Raw genomic sequence first — 16,742 nt, forward strand, 5'->3', positions numbered from 1 at the left:
ATTGCCATAGAGGGAGTGCAGAGAAGGTTCACCAGACTGATTCCTGGGATGTCAGGACTGTCTTATGAAGAAAGACTGGATAGACTTGGTTTATACTCTCTAGAATTTAGGAGATTGAGAGGGGATCTTATAGAAACGTACAAAATTCTTAAGGGGTTGGACAGGCTAGATGCAGGAAGATTGTTCCCGATGTTAGGGAAGTCCAGGACAAGGGGTCACAGCTTAAGGATAAGGGGGAAATCCTTTAAAACCGAGATGATAAGAACTTTTTTCACACAGAGAGTGGTGAATCTCTGGAACTCTCTGCCGCAGAGGGTAGTTGAGGCCACAGTTCATTGGCTATATTTAAGAGGGAGTTAGATGTGGCCCTTGTGGCTAAGGGGATCAGGGGGTATGGAGAGAAGGCAGGTACGGGATACTGAGTTGGATGATCAGCCATGATCATATTGAATGGCGGTGCAGGCTCGAAGGGCCGAATGGCCTACTCCTGCACCTAATTTCTATGTTTCTATGTCTATGTGTCTATGTAGTGCATCGTGGCGCTAACGGCAGGTACTTGTGTAACTTGTCTACTCTTGCCAAAAATCAAACATGTTTGAAATTTTCCACGCGTCAATTTTACTCTTGTGGTTAAGAATTGAAACATTTTAATAATGTAGTGGCCCGCGCGTTAACCTGAGTGACTCTTGAGTCTACCGTGGGAAGTCTTGGGCACGGTGATCCCGGCAACTGGACAGAGGGGAACAAAAGGTGAGTAAAAAGAGGCGGTTTCAACATCACCACGTGGGTCCATCGAGGGCGTTTCACCTGATTGCTGGAGAATCTTTTTAAGAGGAAGACTTGTAGAGATGGCTCCAAGAAAAGTCCAAAGAAAGGGAACAAAACATGGCAATAAGGTTTTTGTCATGCAGGAGGAGGAGGAGACGCAGCACGAGAGGCAGGTAGAGAGGCAGCAGGAGATGCCACAGGAGAAGTCAACACTGCCTGTGGGCTCCTTGGAGCAGGGAAATGGTGATCAAGGAAATCTGCAGATTGCCTCCCCGGTAGCTCAGGTGAAATTCTGACAACATTTTTAAAAGCAGATTTATCCTCTTTGCACAGCACATTAAGCAGCTTTGCATATTGTCCAAATAGAGATCTCCTTTGAAAGATGGGCTTCACCCAGTGAGACTTCCTCTTAATTCTCCTTTTAATTAATCTCATCCTTCTGCCTTCACGCAAGCGTCCTCGAATCACACAAACGGCTGCTGCATACAGCACTTGAATAAAAAACACCATCGTCCTGGACTCGAAAAGCTTTATTGCAGACATGTCTCCAAATGAGCCAATTCAACCAAGGGAGGATTTTCTAGTGTGTGAAGAAAATATGTCACATCATTTGTACCACGTGATGGTTTTACAACACGTCAGGAGACAATGTTCGCTCAAGATTAATGGGACAGGAACTGGTTAACTCGGGAGACGAAAACGTCAGATCGCAGAAATGACAAGTAAACGGGAAACTGCCGTCTACCCGTGGGAACTCGGTTAACCTCTTGACCTTTCACTTGGTATATCGTACACAACCACGAGCCCTTAACTCGGGTTACCTCTTGTGTCAACTCGCAACGTGAGAATGGCCTATTGAAGTATGACATTTTGCAAATAATGTGTCAATAGTATATGCAAAGATATCCTGTTACATTTCAACAAGCTTTTTATTTGAACTGGCAAATACACAATTCCGTCAGTTCACTGATGATAACTTCATTCACTTGATTTAAATGATCTAAACAACATGGTTGATTAACTTGTTGGAAGAAAAAATCCAAGCAATAACAAATAGAATATGTTGCCATTCCAATCCATAGACTAGCAGGATCAAAAATATTATTGTTTCCTTTTTAAGTAACAAAAAGGACTATTTGAAAGAAATCTTGATGCTATTGCAATGCTGTTGATGCTAATGCATCGGTGTTTACTACTTCAGTTGAAACACTTCCCTGCAATAAACTGGGGGCAGTTAGTGGCCTGATCAGAAAATTAAATCTGCAGCTCATTTATTTACAGTAAGTAATCGTAAAGCAGACACGACACCAACAAGCTTCAGAACACAATTAAAAGTTTGTTATGGAGAAGTGTTTTTGTTGGCAGTTGAGGTTTAGGTGAGTGCAGTCCCACTTTAACCAGCACCACGTTTGTCAGTGAGCTGATAATATTAAAACGTGGCCCGGGATGTCAAGGTGTCGAAGCAGCATTTTTCAAAGAGGAAGAAACAAACCCGAAAAGAAAGTGCTCAGTAACGGCGCAGCAGTTTCAGTTTTAAAAGTCAATGGACATTGAACGCTGAACAGTGTCATTTCTTCCCCGCACATAGATGTCAGAAGGGATCTCCTCCATCACTCTGTCTTCTATGACCCGCTCTGGACTGTCCTGCGAGTGTTTTAACGTGAAGCAGCTTTTCTTGAAGGTGCTGTTGAAGGTCTTCATCGGCTGAGGCTGAGAGAAGTCGTTGCGGAACGGCAGATCCATGGAGCTTAAATTAGTCCTGCTCTGCCTGATGTTCGGTGGCTGTGACCCGCAGTGGTGGTCGTGGATGCACCGCGAGGCGCTGGACGACGACCGCCGCAGTTTATGGTAGTTCTCAAAGTCTTCGGACAAGTCGGCCAAGTCCGCGGTGATCTCTTTGTCCCTCAGCGAGAAAAGCTCGTAGTGGGGAGGGTCAAAAACCTCCTGGAATCCCGACTTGTTCAACGTGGCTTTGCGGGCTAAAACTTTCTTGCGAGGCTGTTTGACTTGGACCAGGACAGAGATGACGAGAAGGACTAGGACGACTCCAGCTGAAATGCCGATCACTGTCCCGTGAGTCTTGGTGATCTGCTGGAAGAGGCCAGGCGTTTTCTTTTCTGTAAAATACAGGGGAAACCATCAACCACCGAGAAATTGCTACTATTCACTCCCAGCGTGACAAATAGCTCCTACATTATACACAGGGGTGGGTACTTTTCGCTGTTTCGACGCTTCCGTTTATAATATCTGTACTCATCAGAACCCTAACCATAACCCTAACCTCTGTAAATACCTCGAGATAAATACAAGTGTTCCATGTGTCACAATACTCCGGGATAGTGAATTCCAGAGATTCATCACCCTCTGCAAGAAGTTCCTATGCCAAGGGTATTGCAAGTGAGATCAGCTTTATGTTAACACATTTGGAAATTGGTTTCCACTGGCCCACCGCTGTGGCACCCTAACCCTAACCCTAACCCTAGACATTCTTGCCATAGAGGGAGTACGGAGAAGGTTCACCAGACTGATTCCTGGGATGGCAGGACTTTCATATGAAGAAAGACTTGATAGACTCGGCTTGTACACGCTAGAATTTAGAAGATTGAGGGGGGATCTTATAGAAACTTACAAAATTCTTAAGGGGTTGGACAGGCTAGATGCAGGAAGATTGTTCCCGATGTTGGGGAAGTCCAGAACAAGGGGTCATAGTTTAAGGATAAGGGGGAAATCTTGTAGGACCGAGATGAGAAAATCATTTTTTACACAGAGAGTGGTGAATCTGTGGAATTCTCTGCCACAGAAGGTAGTTGAGGCCAGTTCATTGGCGAGATTTAGGAGGGAGTTAGATGTGGCTAAAGGGATCAGGGGGTATGGAGAGAAGGCAGGTACAGGACACTGAGTTGGATGATCAGCCATGATCATATTGAATGGCGGTGCAGGCTCGGAGGGCCGAATGGCCTACTCCAGCACCTATTTTCTATGTTTCTATGTGAACCCATACCCTAACCCTAAGTCTAACACCCCGAAACGGAGGTGCCGAAACGGCAGCGCCGAATGGTACCATTCCGTATATACATGGCTTTATTCCTTGGAGCACTGAAGGCTGAGGAATTATCTTATAGAAGTGTATTAAATCATGAGAGGCATAGATAGGGTTAATACACAATCTTTTTCTCGGGGTAGGAAAGTTAAGAACTAGAGGGAATAATTTAGTTTAGTTTAGTTTCGACAATAGACAATAGGTGCAGGAGTAGGCCATTCGGCCCTTTGAGTCAGCACCGCCATTCAATGTGATCATGGCTGATCATCCACAATCAGTACCCCGTTCCTGCCTTCTCCCCATATCCCCTGACTCTTCTATCTTTAAATGCCCTATCTAGCTCTCTCTTGAAAGCATCCAGAGAACCTGCCTCCACCACTCTCTGAGGCAGAGAATTCCACAGACTCACCACTCTCTGTGTGAAAAAGTGTTTCCTCATCTCCGTTCTAAATGGCTTACTCCTTATTCTTAAACTGTGTGGCCCCTGGTTCTGGACTCCCCCAACATCGGGAACATGTTTCCTGCCTCTAGCATGTCCAAATTCAGTTTAGTTTAGAGATACAGTGCGGTATATTTGAATATTATTTTATAGATACAGCATAGGTTTAAAATGAGAGGGGAAACATTACATTAGGAATCTCAGGGGCAACTTTTTCACACAGAGGGTGGCGGGTATATGAAATAAACTTCCAAATGTAGGTACCATACAAAAGACATTTGAGCGGGTATATAGATAGGGAAGGTTTAGAAGGATATGGGTGATATTAAATAGAGAATTACCCTCAACAGAAGCACTAAGAGAAGATTGGGAACATGAGCCAATGATAAAGATCTCGAAGGATAGATGGGAAAAGTATCTGATGAACACACATAATTGTTCTATTAATGCAAGACATAATTTAATTCAATTCAAATTATTACATAGACTATATTATTCAAAAACGAGGTTGAATAAATTTTATCCAAACATCTCTCCCAGATGCGATAAATGTTTGTTTCAAAACGCTAATATAACACATTCATTTGTAGGATGTACAAAGTTGAATAAATTTTGGAGCGATATATTTGATATATTTACAAAGCTTTTTAAGTCCACAATAGAACCTAAAACGGAATGGATTATATTTGGAATAATAGTAGAAGATATCAATTTAAATAAAGACCAAAATGTTTTTTTAAATTATGGGTTAATAATTGGAAAGAAATTGATACTTAAATTTTGGAAAAATACAACCATACCAACTGTTAAAATGTGGATTCGGAATATGATGGACATAGCACTCCTTGAAGAAATGAGACTGCGACTAATAGATAAATATGACCAATTCTTAAGGAGTTGGTCTCCTTTCATGGACTGTTTGGACTCCACTCCCCTTCCTGCTGGACATATACAAGAAGAGATGCATCAACAGAGCCATCTCCATCATCAAAGACCCTTACCACCCATCACATGACTTTTTCACCATCCTCCCATCTGGGAAGAGGTACAGGAGCATCAGCTGCAAAACCAGCAGGATGCTCCTCAGCTTCTTCCCACAGGCTATAAGACTGTTAAATGAACTTTCCCCCCTGCCAAGTATCGCGCACAAACCCCCCACACTGCAGCAGAGCCACTGTTGTGCCGCTGCCGGTCGGAACGGCTGTTGAATGTTATTGAATGTTATTAGAGGGTTAAATTGTTCATGACTGTATTTTTAATTTTAATTGCTATTTATTTTGTAACGAAAAACGTACGGACACTGGTTGAGAAACGTTTTTTTGTTTCCTCTGAGTATGCGAATACTCAGGAAATGACAATAAAGATTTACAATTACAATTACAATTACAATCATGTGATGCAGCGGTGCCGTAAATTTTTGTGGAATTGTAAAGACATAAACTGCATTGAACAATTTATAGCCTACAAAAATGTCGGATGGAATTTTCGAACTGTGCGCACATTGTGTATATTTATTACTTGGACAGGGTCCACAGAGTGGCACGGGTGGGGGACAGGTTTGGTGGAATTTGACAAATGTAACGATATTGTACGGAAAAAAATTTGTATAGTCTCCGAAAATGTCGGATGAATTTTTCGTTCGAATGGTTCATGAATTGTATATATTTATCAATTGAATAAAGTCTATTTTGAAATAAAAAAAAATAAAAAAAGTGGTGCCGTAAAGATTGCTGATTTCAGTTCATGCCGCGGATAAATCTACATCTCCGAATACAGATTTGAAAATTTTTCTTTTAAGGGGCCTTCTCTCCTATTTCTACTTTCCACTTTTTTCTTTTTTTTTTTAATATATACACACTTCACGTTTTTCTATTCTCTACCATCAATTTTTCCTCTTTTTCCCCTTTCAATTGTTTTCTTTTTCTTGTCTTGCTTCCCTTCTCAAAACATAAAACTAGAGGATGTACATAGAATGGATTACGGTATGACATAGTTGGCACCTAAAATTAGGTTCCACTGTACTGTTTTGTACTGTATTAACTTCTAATAAAATTAAAAAAAAAAAAAAAAAAAAAAAAGGATATGGACCTGAAGTGCAGGCAAATGATGATATCTGATCATATATGATATGCCATTTATTGTCACTATACATGTAAAGTGAAACTGAAAGCTGCTCGTACTCAGTGCATACATACAATTTTACCAAAAAAACAAGAAACAGAAAAACAAAACAGAAGGGATGGGGGGGGGGAATAGGTGCACAAATTCTACGGCGCTACATACATATATACATATATACGTGTATATGTATATATAACGTATATATAAATGGGACTAGTGTAGATGGGGCATGTGGAGGAGGAACTGCAGATGCTGGTTTAAACCAAAGATGCAGTGGGCCAGGCAGCATCTCTGGAGAGAAGGAATGGGTTGAGTTTTGGGTTGAGAGCCTTTATCAGACCTTCTTGGATGGGGCATCTTGGTCGGGTGGATGAGTTGGGCTGAAGGGCCTGTTTCCATGCTGTATAACTCTATGACTCTAAGTGAAGGATTAGATTGGTGTGGAGCATGGATCATTGGGTCACATTGCTAGTTTCTGTACAAAATATTCTGCAGCAGGATTTTTCCATTTGACATTGCTTCCCATGCACCAACCAGAAAATCCCCCTTCATTGCACACATTCGATTTTACATTCGTCATTGAATCAAATGTTACGAACAAGAGGGCATGGCTTTAGGGTGAGAGGGGGGGGGGGGGGGGGGGAAGTTTAAAGCAGGTGTGCGGGGCAGGTTCTTTACACAGAGAGTGGCGGGTGCCTGGAATGGGCTGTCAGAGGAAACAAACAATACCAGGGAATGTTGCCAACTGGCCCGCTGCAGACTGCAGGAGTATTTCAGTGCTGAGGGATGCACTGAAGCTCGGTGCAGCCAACGCCAAGGCTCTGTGGGGGAGGTCCACAGTCTAGGGTCCTTCTGCTGCTGGACATGGGGGGCACGGTATGGTGGAGACACCCCTCAAAATAAGGGAAGGTATCCCACGCCAGGGGGCCACATGAGTGGGGGACAAGGGTGGGGGACAGATTGGTGAAATTTGAGCAATGTATATAGACTGTTCACACAGAGAGTGGCGAATCTCTGGAACTCTCTGCCGCAGAGGGTAGTCGAGGCCAGTTCATTGGCTATATTTAAGAGGGAGTTAGATGTGGCCCTTGTGGCTAAAGGGGATCAGAGGGTATGGAGAGAAGGCAGGTATAGGATACTGAGTTGGATGATCAGCCATGATCATATTGAATGGCGGTGCAGGCTCGAAGGGCCGAATGGCCTACTCCTGCACCTAATTTCTATGTTTCTATGACTGTATTGAACAATTTGTGCAGCCTCCGAAAATGTTGGATGAATTTTTCACACGGTTCACGTATCGTAGATATTTATTACCTGAATAAAGTCTATTGTGAAAAAAAAACAAACAAACAAACAAGGCGGCGATGTTTAACAGGTATTTTCTTTTCGGCAAAGTGCAAGAATCCCAAGGTGAAAACATTAGCAGCCTGGAAATATTTACAATTTCTGCCGCTTCTCTCTTTATCCGACACCTTTTTGCCTCCTTTTCACCTCAGGCCTTTGTCCACTCATCTGCCACAGGTACAGGGAATCGAGGGATATTGACCACGTCCAGGCAGAGGGCAACATAGTTGTATCCTTTATGCTGTATCTGTACAGTGTGGGTGGTCTGATTATAATATGGAAACTCTTTCCTTTGACTGGATAGCAGGTTAAAAAAAAAGCGTTCCACTCTACCTCAGCGCATGTGACAACAATAAACCAAACTGAAGTCACAACGCTCGCAGCGCCAGAGATCCCGGTTCGATCCTGACTACGGACGCTGTCTGTACGGACTTTGTACGTTCTCCCCGTGACCTGCGTGGGTTTTCTCCGAGATCTTCGGTTTACTCCCACACTCGGAGTGGTGAATCTCTGGAACTCTCTGCCACAGAGGGTATTGAGGCCAGTTCATTGGCTATATTTAAGAGGGAGTTAGATGTGGCCCTTGTGGCTAAGGGGATCAGGGGGTATGGAGAGAAGGCAGGTTACTGAGTTGGAGGCCATGATCATATTGAATGGCGGTGCAGGCTCGTAGGGCCGAATGGCCTACTCCTGCAATTTCTATCCTATGTTTGTAGGTTCTGGTGGTGTAGGTGTAAATTGTCCCTGGTGTGTAGGGTAGTGTATTGACATGCGGGGATCGCTGGTCGGCGCAGGCTCGGTGGGCCGAAGGGCCTGTTTCTGCGCTGTCTCTCTAAAGCAAACTAAACCGGGCTAAACGTTTACTGCGTGTAGTGTTACTATGCACGCTGTTACCGTGACAATCTCAGCTCATGAACTGAGCGCATTCACCTGCTTTTGGCCTGACTTTATGATATTTGGATCAAAACCAGGCAAACTCTTTAAGAAGTGCATCATACATCCATCCAGTATATCCACTTTAGGGTGGGCCTCATTGAAACGCTTGGAATAGTGACAGGCTTGGATAGTGTGGATGTGTAGAGTTAGTAGAGGCCAGTTCATTGGCTATATTTAAGAGGGAGTTAGATGTGGCCCTTGTGGCTAAAGGGATCAGGGTGTATGGAGAGAAGGCAGGTACAGGATACTGAGTTGGATGGTCAGCCATGATCATATCGAATGGCGGTGCAGACTCGAAGGGCCGAATGGCCTACTCCTGCACCTATTTTTCTATGTTTCTATGTTTCCACTCCCATGGGAGATTCTAAGACTAGAGGCCACAGCCACAGAATTAAAGGATGTTCTTTTAGGAAGGAGATGGGGAGGAATTTCTTTAGCCAGAGGGCGGTGAATCTGTGGAATTCTTTGCCACAGACGGCTGTAGAGGCCAAGTCATTGGATATCTCTAAGGCAGAGGTAGATAGATTCTTGATTAGTACGGGTGTCAGGGGTTATGGGGAGAAGGCAGGAGAATGGGGTTAGGAGGGAGAGATAGATAACCATATAACAATTACAGCACGGAAACAGGCCATCTCGGCCCTACAAGTCTGTGCCTGTTAGTCCCACCTGCCTGCACTCATACCATAACCCTCCATTCCCTTCTCATCCATATGCCTATCCAATTTATTTTTAAATGATACCAACGAACCTGCCTCCACCACTTCCACTGGAAGCTCATTCCACACCGCTACCATTCTCTGAGTAAAGAAGTTCCCCCTCATGTTACCCCTAAACTTCTGTCTCTTAATTCTAAAGATCAGCCGTGATTGAATGGTGGAGTAGACTTGATGGGCCGAATGGCCTAATTCTGCTCCCATCACTTATGACCCACTTTATCTGCCAGCACTGACCCAGAAAACGTTCAATATTCAATCTACAAATGTAGAACGTGTGGCTCAGTCTCTCAGCTCTAGTGTTGCAGTTAAAAGCCATTCTAACTCCATTAATGTTACAATAAAGTGTGCCACTCAAGTGGTTAAATTAAACATGGATTCACTTAATATACACGGTTAACTTCCACTTAATTCCACTATAGTTGATTAAAAAAAAGAAAGGCTCTTCTTTTACTCACTATTCAATATAGAGTCCTCGGTGAAAATCGCAAAGAGTTTTAATAATAAGCTTTGGCTTCATCCTGCTCCTTCTCAGACACATACGATTTTATTTTTATATATAGATATTGTTTATGACACGTTATATATATTTATTTTTTGGTTTTTTTATGCTGTTTCACACTTGCTTTTTATTCTTTTATTCTGTTCGAAATAAAGAATAAAAATAGATAAATCTCTTTTCATGCTTTTTTCTAAAATGACGCGTTTCTATACTTTATCAATGACGAATCAACATTGATCAGTTTTATGAATCAGCCGTAAAACTGTGGAATACTCACAGACTGACAGCAAATAGTGACCGTTCTTTGGAGAAAATTCGCATCCATTATCGGAAGCAGCATGAAAAGCAATTAGTCCTGATCCACTCACACATCTGCACTGCCCCGGTTTATAAACGAGGCTTTAGAAAATCGAAGTAATGTGGAATAATGGAGTTGGCCAAGCATTATCAGTGCTCTGCTGTACATTTCCTGAGCTCTTTCAAAATGATGATCAGGCTTCACATCCTTAGTGATGAACTCACAGCTCTCTCAGCCGGTCCACACTTAAATTGGCATGACTCACACCAAGGTCTGCACCGACCTTAATTATTTAATAAATCACAAGAACATGATAAGAGTACAGGGGATGATGGGCGAGTGCAGAATATAAATGCTTGTTGGCAAGTCCGTACAGGCAACGCACCAACCATTGTGGAGAGAAGGAATGGGTGACGTTTCGGGTTGAGACCCTTCTTTCAGACTTCAGTCTCGAGCCGAAACGTCACCCATTCCTTCTCTCCAGAGATGCTGCCTGTCCCGCTGAGTTACTCCAGCATTTTGTGTCTACCTTCAGTCTAAAGCTGCATCTGCTGTTCCTTCCTACGCAGGAATTATTGTAGTGGAGAAGCTTGTTTGGAATTCAGGGAGGAACTAAGAGGGATTAAATATGAAGGAGTAACTCAGCGGGTCAGGCAGCATCTGTGGAGAACATGGATAGGTGACGTTTCACAGAGTGCTGGAGTAACTCAGTGGGTCAGGCAGCATCTGTGGAGAACATGGATAGGTGACGTTTCACAGAGTGCCGGAGTAACTCAGTGGGTCAGGCAGCATCTGTGGAGAACATGGAATAGGTGACGTTTCACAGAGTGCTGGAGTAACTCAGCGGGTCAGGCAGCATCTGTGGAGAACATGGATAGGTGACGTTTCACAGAGTGCCGGAGTAACTCAGCGGGTGCAGCAGCATCTATGGAGCTAAGGAAATAGGCAACGTTTCGGGCCGAAACCCTTCTGGGTTTCGGCCCAAAACGTTGCCTATTTCCTTAGCTCCATAGATGCTGCTGCACCATACCTCAGCGGGTCAGGCAGCATTTGTGGAGAACATGGATAGGTGACGTTTCACAGGGTGCTAGAGAAACATTGCCTATTTCCTTCGCTCCATAGACGCTGCTGCACCCGCTGAGTTTCTCCAGCACTTTCGTCCACCTTATGAAACATCGACTCAAATGGTCTTTCGGGACCGGGAGAACAATTTCAGCAACTTTGAATGAATGCTCTCAGTACAGTCCCTGGCAGCGGTCCACCATGTACCTAGTGTCCATTAGCAAGCAATAGTTCATGCAGTTAATAATTAGATCTCTCAGCACAGAGCAGATTTGTTTTGGAATTGAATGTCTTGGCACAACCTGTCAGATGATGAGCTAATATTCCCCCCCCCCCCCGTGGAGACAAGGAAGCATTTCATATTTGTTAAATACACTGCTGCGCCGCTAACAATGCAACAATTGCAAGGCACAGTGTGGGTGGCACGGTGGCGCAGCGGTAGAGTTGCTGCCTTACAGCGCCAGAGACCCAGGTTTGATCCCAACTGTACATGGACATCACACGCTGCTGCACTGGTGAGTAAGGCAAGGCAGCGCCTTTACCACCTCAGGCAATTGAGGACATTCAGAGTGTCTCTGAGGATCCTCCAGTGCTTCTACTCAGCGGCTGTGGAAAGCATCTTATCCGGAAACATCACGATTTGGTTTGGGAATTGCTCTGCCCAGGACAAGAAGGCTCTGCAGAGAGTAGTGCGTTCGGCCGAATGCACTATGGGAACTTCACTCACCCCCCTGCAGGAACTATACATCAGGAGGTGCAACTCCAGAGCCAACAAGATCATGAGAGACCCCTTCCACCCCAGCAACGGACTGTTCCAGCTGCTACGGTCAGGCAAACGCCTCCGTTGCCATGCGGTGAAGACGGAGAGGATGAGAAGGAGTTTCTTCCCAGAGGCCATTCGGACTGTAAACTCCTATCTCACCAGGGACTAACGTTACTGTACCAATTTACTGTTGTGTGGTGTCTTTTTAAATTGCTGTTTCTTCCTTTTTCTTCCCTCCCACAAATATGTAATATGTGAATATGTGATTCTGTTCCATTCTGTTTTGTTGTTTGTTTAGTCGCGAGCATCGCCACTTTCATTTCACTGCACATCTCGTGTGTGTATGTGACAAATAAACTTGGCTTGACTTGAGTAGAGTCGCTGCCATGCAGAGACACGGGTTTGATCCCGACTATGGGTGCTGTCTGTACGGAGTTTGTACGTTCTCCCTTTGACTGCACGAGTCTTTTCCGGTTGCTCCGATTCCCCCCCACCCCCACCCACACTCCAAAGACATGCAGGTTTGTAGTTTCATTTGATTTTGAATAATGCCCCCAGTGTGTCGGATAGAACTAGTGTACGGGTGATCGCTGGTCGGCGTGGACTCGGTGGGCCGAAGGGCCAGTTTCCACGCTACATCTCTAAACTAAAGACGAGACAGCTATTATTACAACATTTAAAAGACACTTGGACACGTACATAGATGGGAAAGAATTACAGATGCATGGGCCAAACGTGGACAGGTGGGATTAGTGTAGATGGGGCACCTTAGAGGGCATGGACAAGTTGGGCCGAAGGGCCTGTTTCCATGTTGTATGTCTCCATGACCCTATAAGTCAACCATTGCACTTCAGCAAGGACCATCTTGGAGTAGACACAAGGAACTGCAGATGCTGCTTTACAAAAAAAAAACCAAAGTGCCGGAGTAACTCAGCGGGTCAGTCAGCATCTCTGGAGAAAAGGAATGGGTGACATTGTGGGTCAAGACCCTTGTTCAGACTGAGAGACAGGGGAGAGGGAAACACGTGATTTGGAATGGTACAAAGGGCATGTAGGGTGTGCAAAGGATAGATCAAAGCAGATGATGGAAATTTACTGATCGATGTGGTCGGCGTGGACTCATTCAAGAGCTGGGAGTTTAAATAAATCAAACTCGTGGAAGCATGTAGAATGTACGTAGCGGGTACCAGCTTCCTTACGCTACATCTTTAAACTAAACGAAAGCTCGTGAAGAGAGATTTCTCGAGTGCACGAGAAGGTTTCGAATCACTCAGGCTGATTCCCCCTTAAGGGATTAGTCAGGACTGTCTTATGAATTGAAAGACTGGATAGACTTCCTGGGATTGGTTATACTCTCTCTAGAATTTAGGAGATTGAGAGGGGATCTTATAGAAACTTACAAAATTCTTAAGGGGTTTGGACAGGCTAGATGCAGGAAGATTGTTCCCAATGTTGGGGAAGTCCAGGACAAGGGGTCACAGCTTAAGGATAAGGGGGAAATCCTTTAAAACCGAGATGAGAAGAGCTCTTTTCACACAGAGAGTGGTGAATCTCTGGAACTCTCTGCCACAGAAGGTAGTTGAGGCCAGTTCATTGGCTATATTTAAGAGGGAGTTAGATGTGGCCCTTGTGGCTAAGGGGATCAGAGGGTATGGAGAGAAGGCAGGTACGGGGTACTGAGTTGGGTGATCAGCCATGGTCATATTGAATGGCGGTGCAGGCTCAAAGGGCCGAATGGCCTACTCCTGCACCTAATTTCTATGTTTCTAATATAATATTATTCAATAAATGCTATATCATACCTTAAGTAATTCATACGTCATGCTCATTTTTACTGTAACACTTCATCATATTCTTACTGTGAAATGAACTTTTCAGATTTCATTAAGAAATAAAATGAGTTATTAAATCAGATTTCCTTATAGCCGCGTGGGGAAGTATCAAAACTGGTTCAAATCTATACGGCTAAGCACTTAAAGGATTGTTCGAGCAAGATAAATATACTGGTTTAATGCATAAATATAATTGTCAGAGAGAAATGGCCTTTGTAAAGTCTGATGAAGTGAGGACATTGTTTACTCACAAACAGCGATACAGACAGAGGGAAATAACGTTACCTTTACAATGATTTTCATCCCATGGGTACACACAGTTCTGGACTCCATTACAGACCAAAGAATTGTTGATGCACATGTTACTGTGGCAAAAGAACGTGTTGCCTTGGCAGGGAGCTGTGAGACAAAGGTTAGTGTCACTATAAATTACAGCACAGCAATTGACTGTTCAAAATGCCAGTGCAGGAGACGTGGCGTTGCTTTTGTACGTGGCCATTTAACCGTGAACAGCAGCAGCAACAACACACAGCAAATGGCCACTTTCGGAAGGTCACGTCTTTGTGAGTTCATCAGTCCGCTTGGGTCAATTGCCCAGAGTGTGTCATGATTCATAGCCACGGCGCTAACACAGTCTCCTCCACAAACCCAATGCATTCATGAAACCTTGTGTTCAAGAAGGAACTGCAGATGCTGGAAAATCGAAGGTAGACAAAAATGCTGGAGAAACTCAGCGGGTGCAGCAGCATCTATGGAGCGAAGGAAATAGGTGACGTTTCGGGCTGACACCCGAAGGGGCAAAATAGGCAACGTTTTTCCCACTGAGAGTAGGGAAGATTCAAACAAGGGGACATGACATGAGAATTAAGGGACTGAAGTTTTGAGGTAACATGAGGGGGAACTTCTTTACTCAGAGAGTGGTAGCTGTGTGGAATGAGCTTCCAGTGGAAGTGGTGGAGGCAGGTTCGTTTTTATCATTTAAAAATAAATTGGATAGTTATATGGATGGGAAGGGAATGGAGGATTATGGTCTGAGCGCAGGTATATGGGACTAGGGGAGATTATGTGTTCGGCACGGACTAGAAGGGTCGAGATGGCCTGTTTCCGTGCTGTAATTGTTATATGGTTATATGGTTATATGGTTTTGGGCCGAAACCCGAAGGAATTAGTAAAGGAAATAGGCAACGTTTCGGGCCGAAACCCAAAGGGTTTCGGCCCGAAACGTTACCGATTTCCTTCGCTCCATAGATGCTGCTGCACCCGCTGAGTTTCTCCAGCATTTTTGTCTACATTCATGAAACCTTGCTGGGTTTATCAATGGTCGCTTGGCATTTTAACGAATGATTGATTCAAAGACACAGCATGGATACAGGCCCTTCGGCCCACCAAGTCCATGCCGACAATCGGACACTAGTTCTATGTTATCCTCTTTTCTCATCCACTCCTTCCATACTAAAGGGCAATGTTACAAAGGCCAATTGAATCGCGATTTTATGCATTCATTGGCTTTGGAAACTAGTTTGGTGTAGTTAAGTTTAGAGATACAGCGCAGAAACAGGCCCTTCGGCCCACCTTGTTCGCACCGACCTGCGATCCCCGCAGATTTAAACACCACCCTACACACACACTAGGGACAATTTAAACTTATGCCACGCCACTTAGCCTACAAACCTGCACGTCTTTGGAGTGTGGGAGGAAACTGGAGCACCCGGAGAAAACCCACGCGGGTCACGGGGAGAACGTACAAACTCCGTACAGACAGCGCCCGTAGTCAGGATCGAACCCGGGTCACCGGCGCAGAGAGGCAGCAACTCTACCGCTGCGCCACCGTGCCACTCAGTTATACCTCTTCAATTAACACAAAAGGCCAAGTTAAGACTCTGAGATTTTGAACAACTCTGAACATAGAAAAATAGAAACATAGAAATTAGGTGCAGCAGTAGGCCATTCGGCCCTTCGAGCCTGCACCGCCATTCAATATGATCATGGCTGATCATCCAACTCAGTATCCCGTACCTGCCTTCTCTCCATACCCTCTGATCCCCTTAGCCACATCTAACTCCCTCTTAAATATAGCCAATGAACTGGCCTCGACTACCCTCTGTGGCAGAGAGTTCCAGAGATTCACCACTCTCTGCGTGAAAAAAGTTCTTCTCATCTTGGTTTTAAAGGATTTCCCCCTTATCCTTAAGCTGTGACCCCTTGTCCTGGAGTTCCCCAACATCGGGAACAATCTTCCTGCATCTAGCCTGTCCAACCCCTTAAGAATTTTGTAAGTTTCTATAAGATCCCCTCCTCAATCTCCTAAATTCTAGAGAGTATAAACCAAGTCTATCCAGTCTTTCTTCATAAGACAGTCCTGACATCCCAGGAATCAGTCTGGTGAACCTTCTCTGCACTCTCTCTATGGCAATAATGTCCCTCCTCAGATTTGGAGACCAAAACTGTACGCAATACTCCAGGTGTGGTCTCACCAAGACCCTGTACAACATGAAGGGTACAAGATGTTCCTGGGAACATGGCGACTCCTGTGCGCTGCCTCAGTGTAACCTACTGTCTTAAGAGCCCGTCCCACTTACGTGACATTTTCCCCGACTGCCAGCACCCGTCATAGGTCGCCGAAAATGTTCAACACGTTGGAAATTCAGCGGCAACCAGAAAGACACTTGGACTCTTTGGGTGACTAGGTGACCTCTCACGACCATACAGGCGACACCCTGGAGACATGCCCCCCCCCTGGCGACCCCCCGCGACATGTCGTGAAAGCTCTCCTCGTCTTTCTGGTCGCCTGGTCGCCACTGAATTTTCAAGTCACCGAAAATGTTGCGTTAGTGGGACAGGCCCTTAAGATTACTCCTGAACTGAACGCAAAAAAGCAATGTCACTGTACCAAGTTACATGCGACAAGTGGAAATAGGACATGG

At 44.6% G+C, this 16,742-nt stretch overlaps 1 protein-coding gene across 1 annotated transcript in view; it reads right to left on the bottom strand.

The window, feature by feature from the left end:
• Nucleotides 1-1,269: 1,269 nt before the first annotated feature.
• Nucleotides 1,270-16,742, bottom strand: part of LOC129705008 (neuropilin and tolloid-like protein 2) — a 50,575-nt gene continuing 35,102 nt past the window's right edge. The window contains exons 9-10 of the mRNA XM_055648383.1: nucleotides 14,104-14,217; nucleotides 1,270-2,885 (exon numbers count right to left, since the gene is read on the bottom strand). Coding sequence (XP_055504358.1) covers nucleotides 2,302-2,885; nucleotides 14,104-14,217 — 698 coding nt within the window. The 3' untranslated portion in view covers nucleotides 1,270-2,301. The remainder of the gene's footprint in view (nucleotides 2,886-14,103; nucleotides 14,218-16,742) is intronic.

This window comes from Leucoraja erinacea, chromosome 17 (genome assembly GCF_028641065.1).
Source record: "Leucoraja erinacea ecotype New England chromosome 17, Leri_hhj_1, whole genome shotgun sequence".
NCBI lineage: Eukaryota > Metazoa > Chordata > Chondrichthyes > Rajiformes > Rajidae > Leucoraja > Leucoraja erinaceus.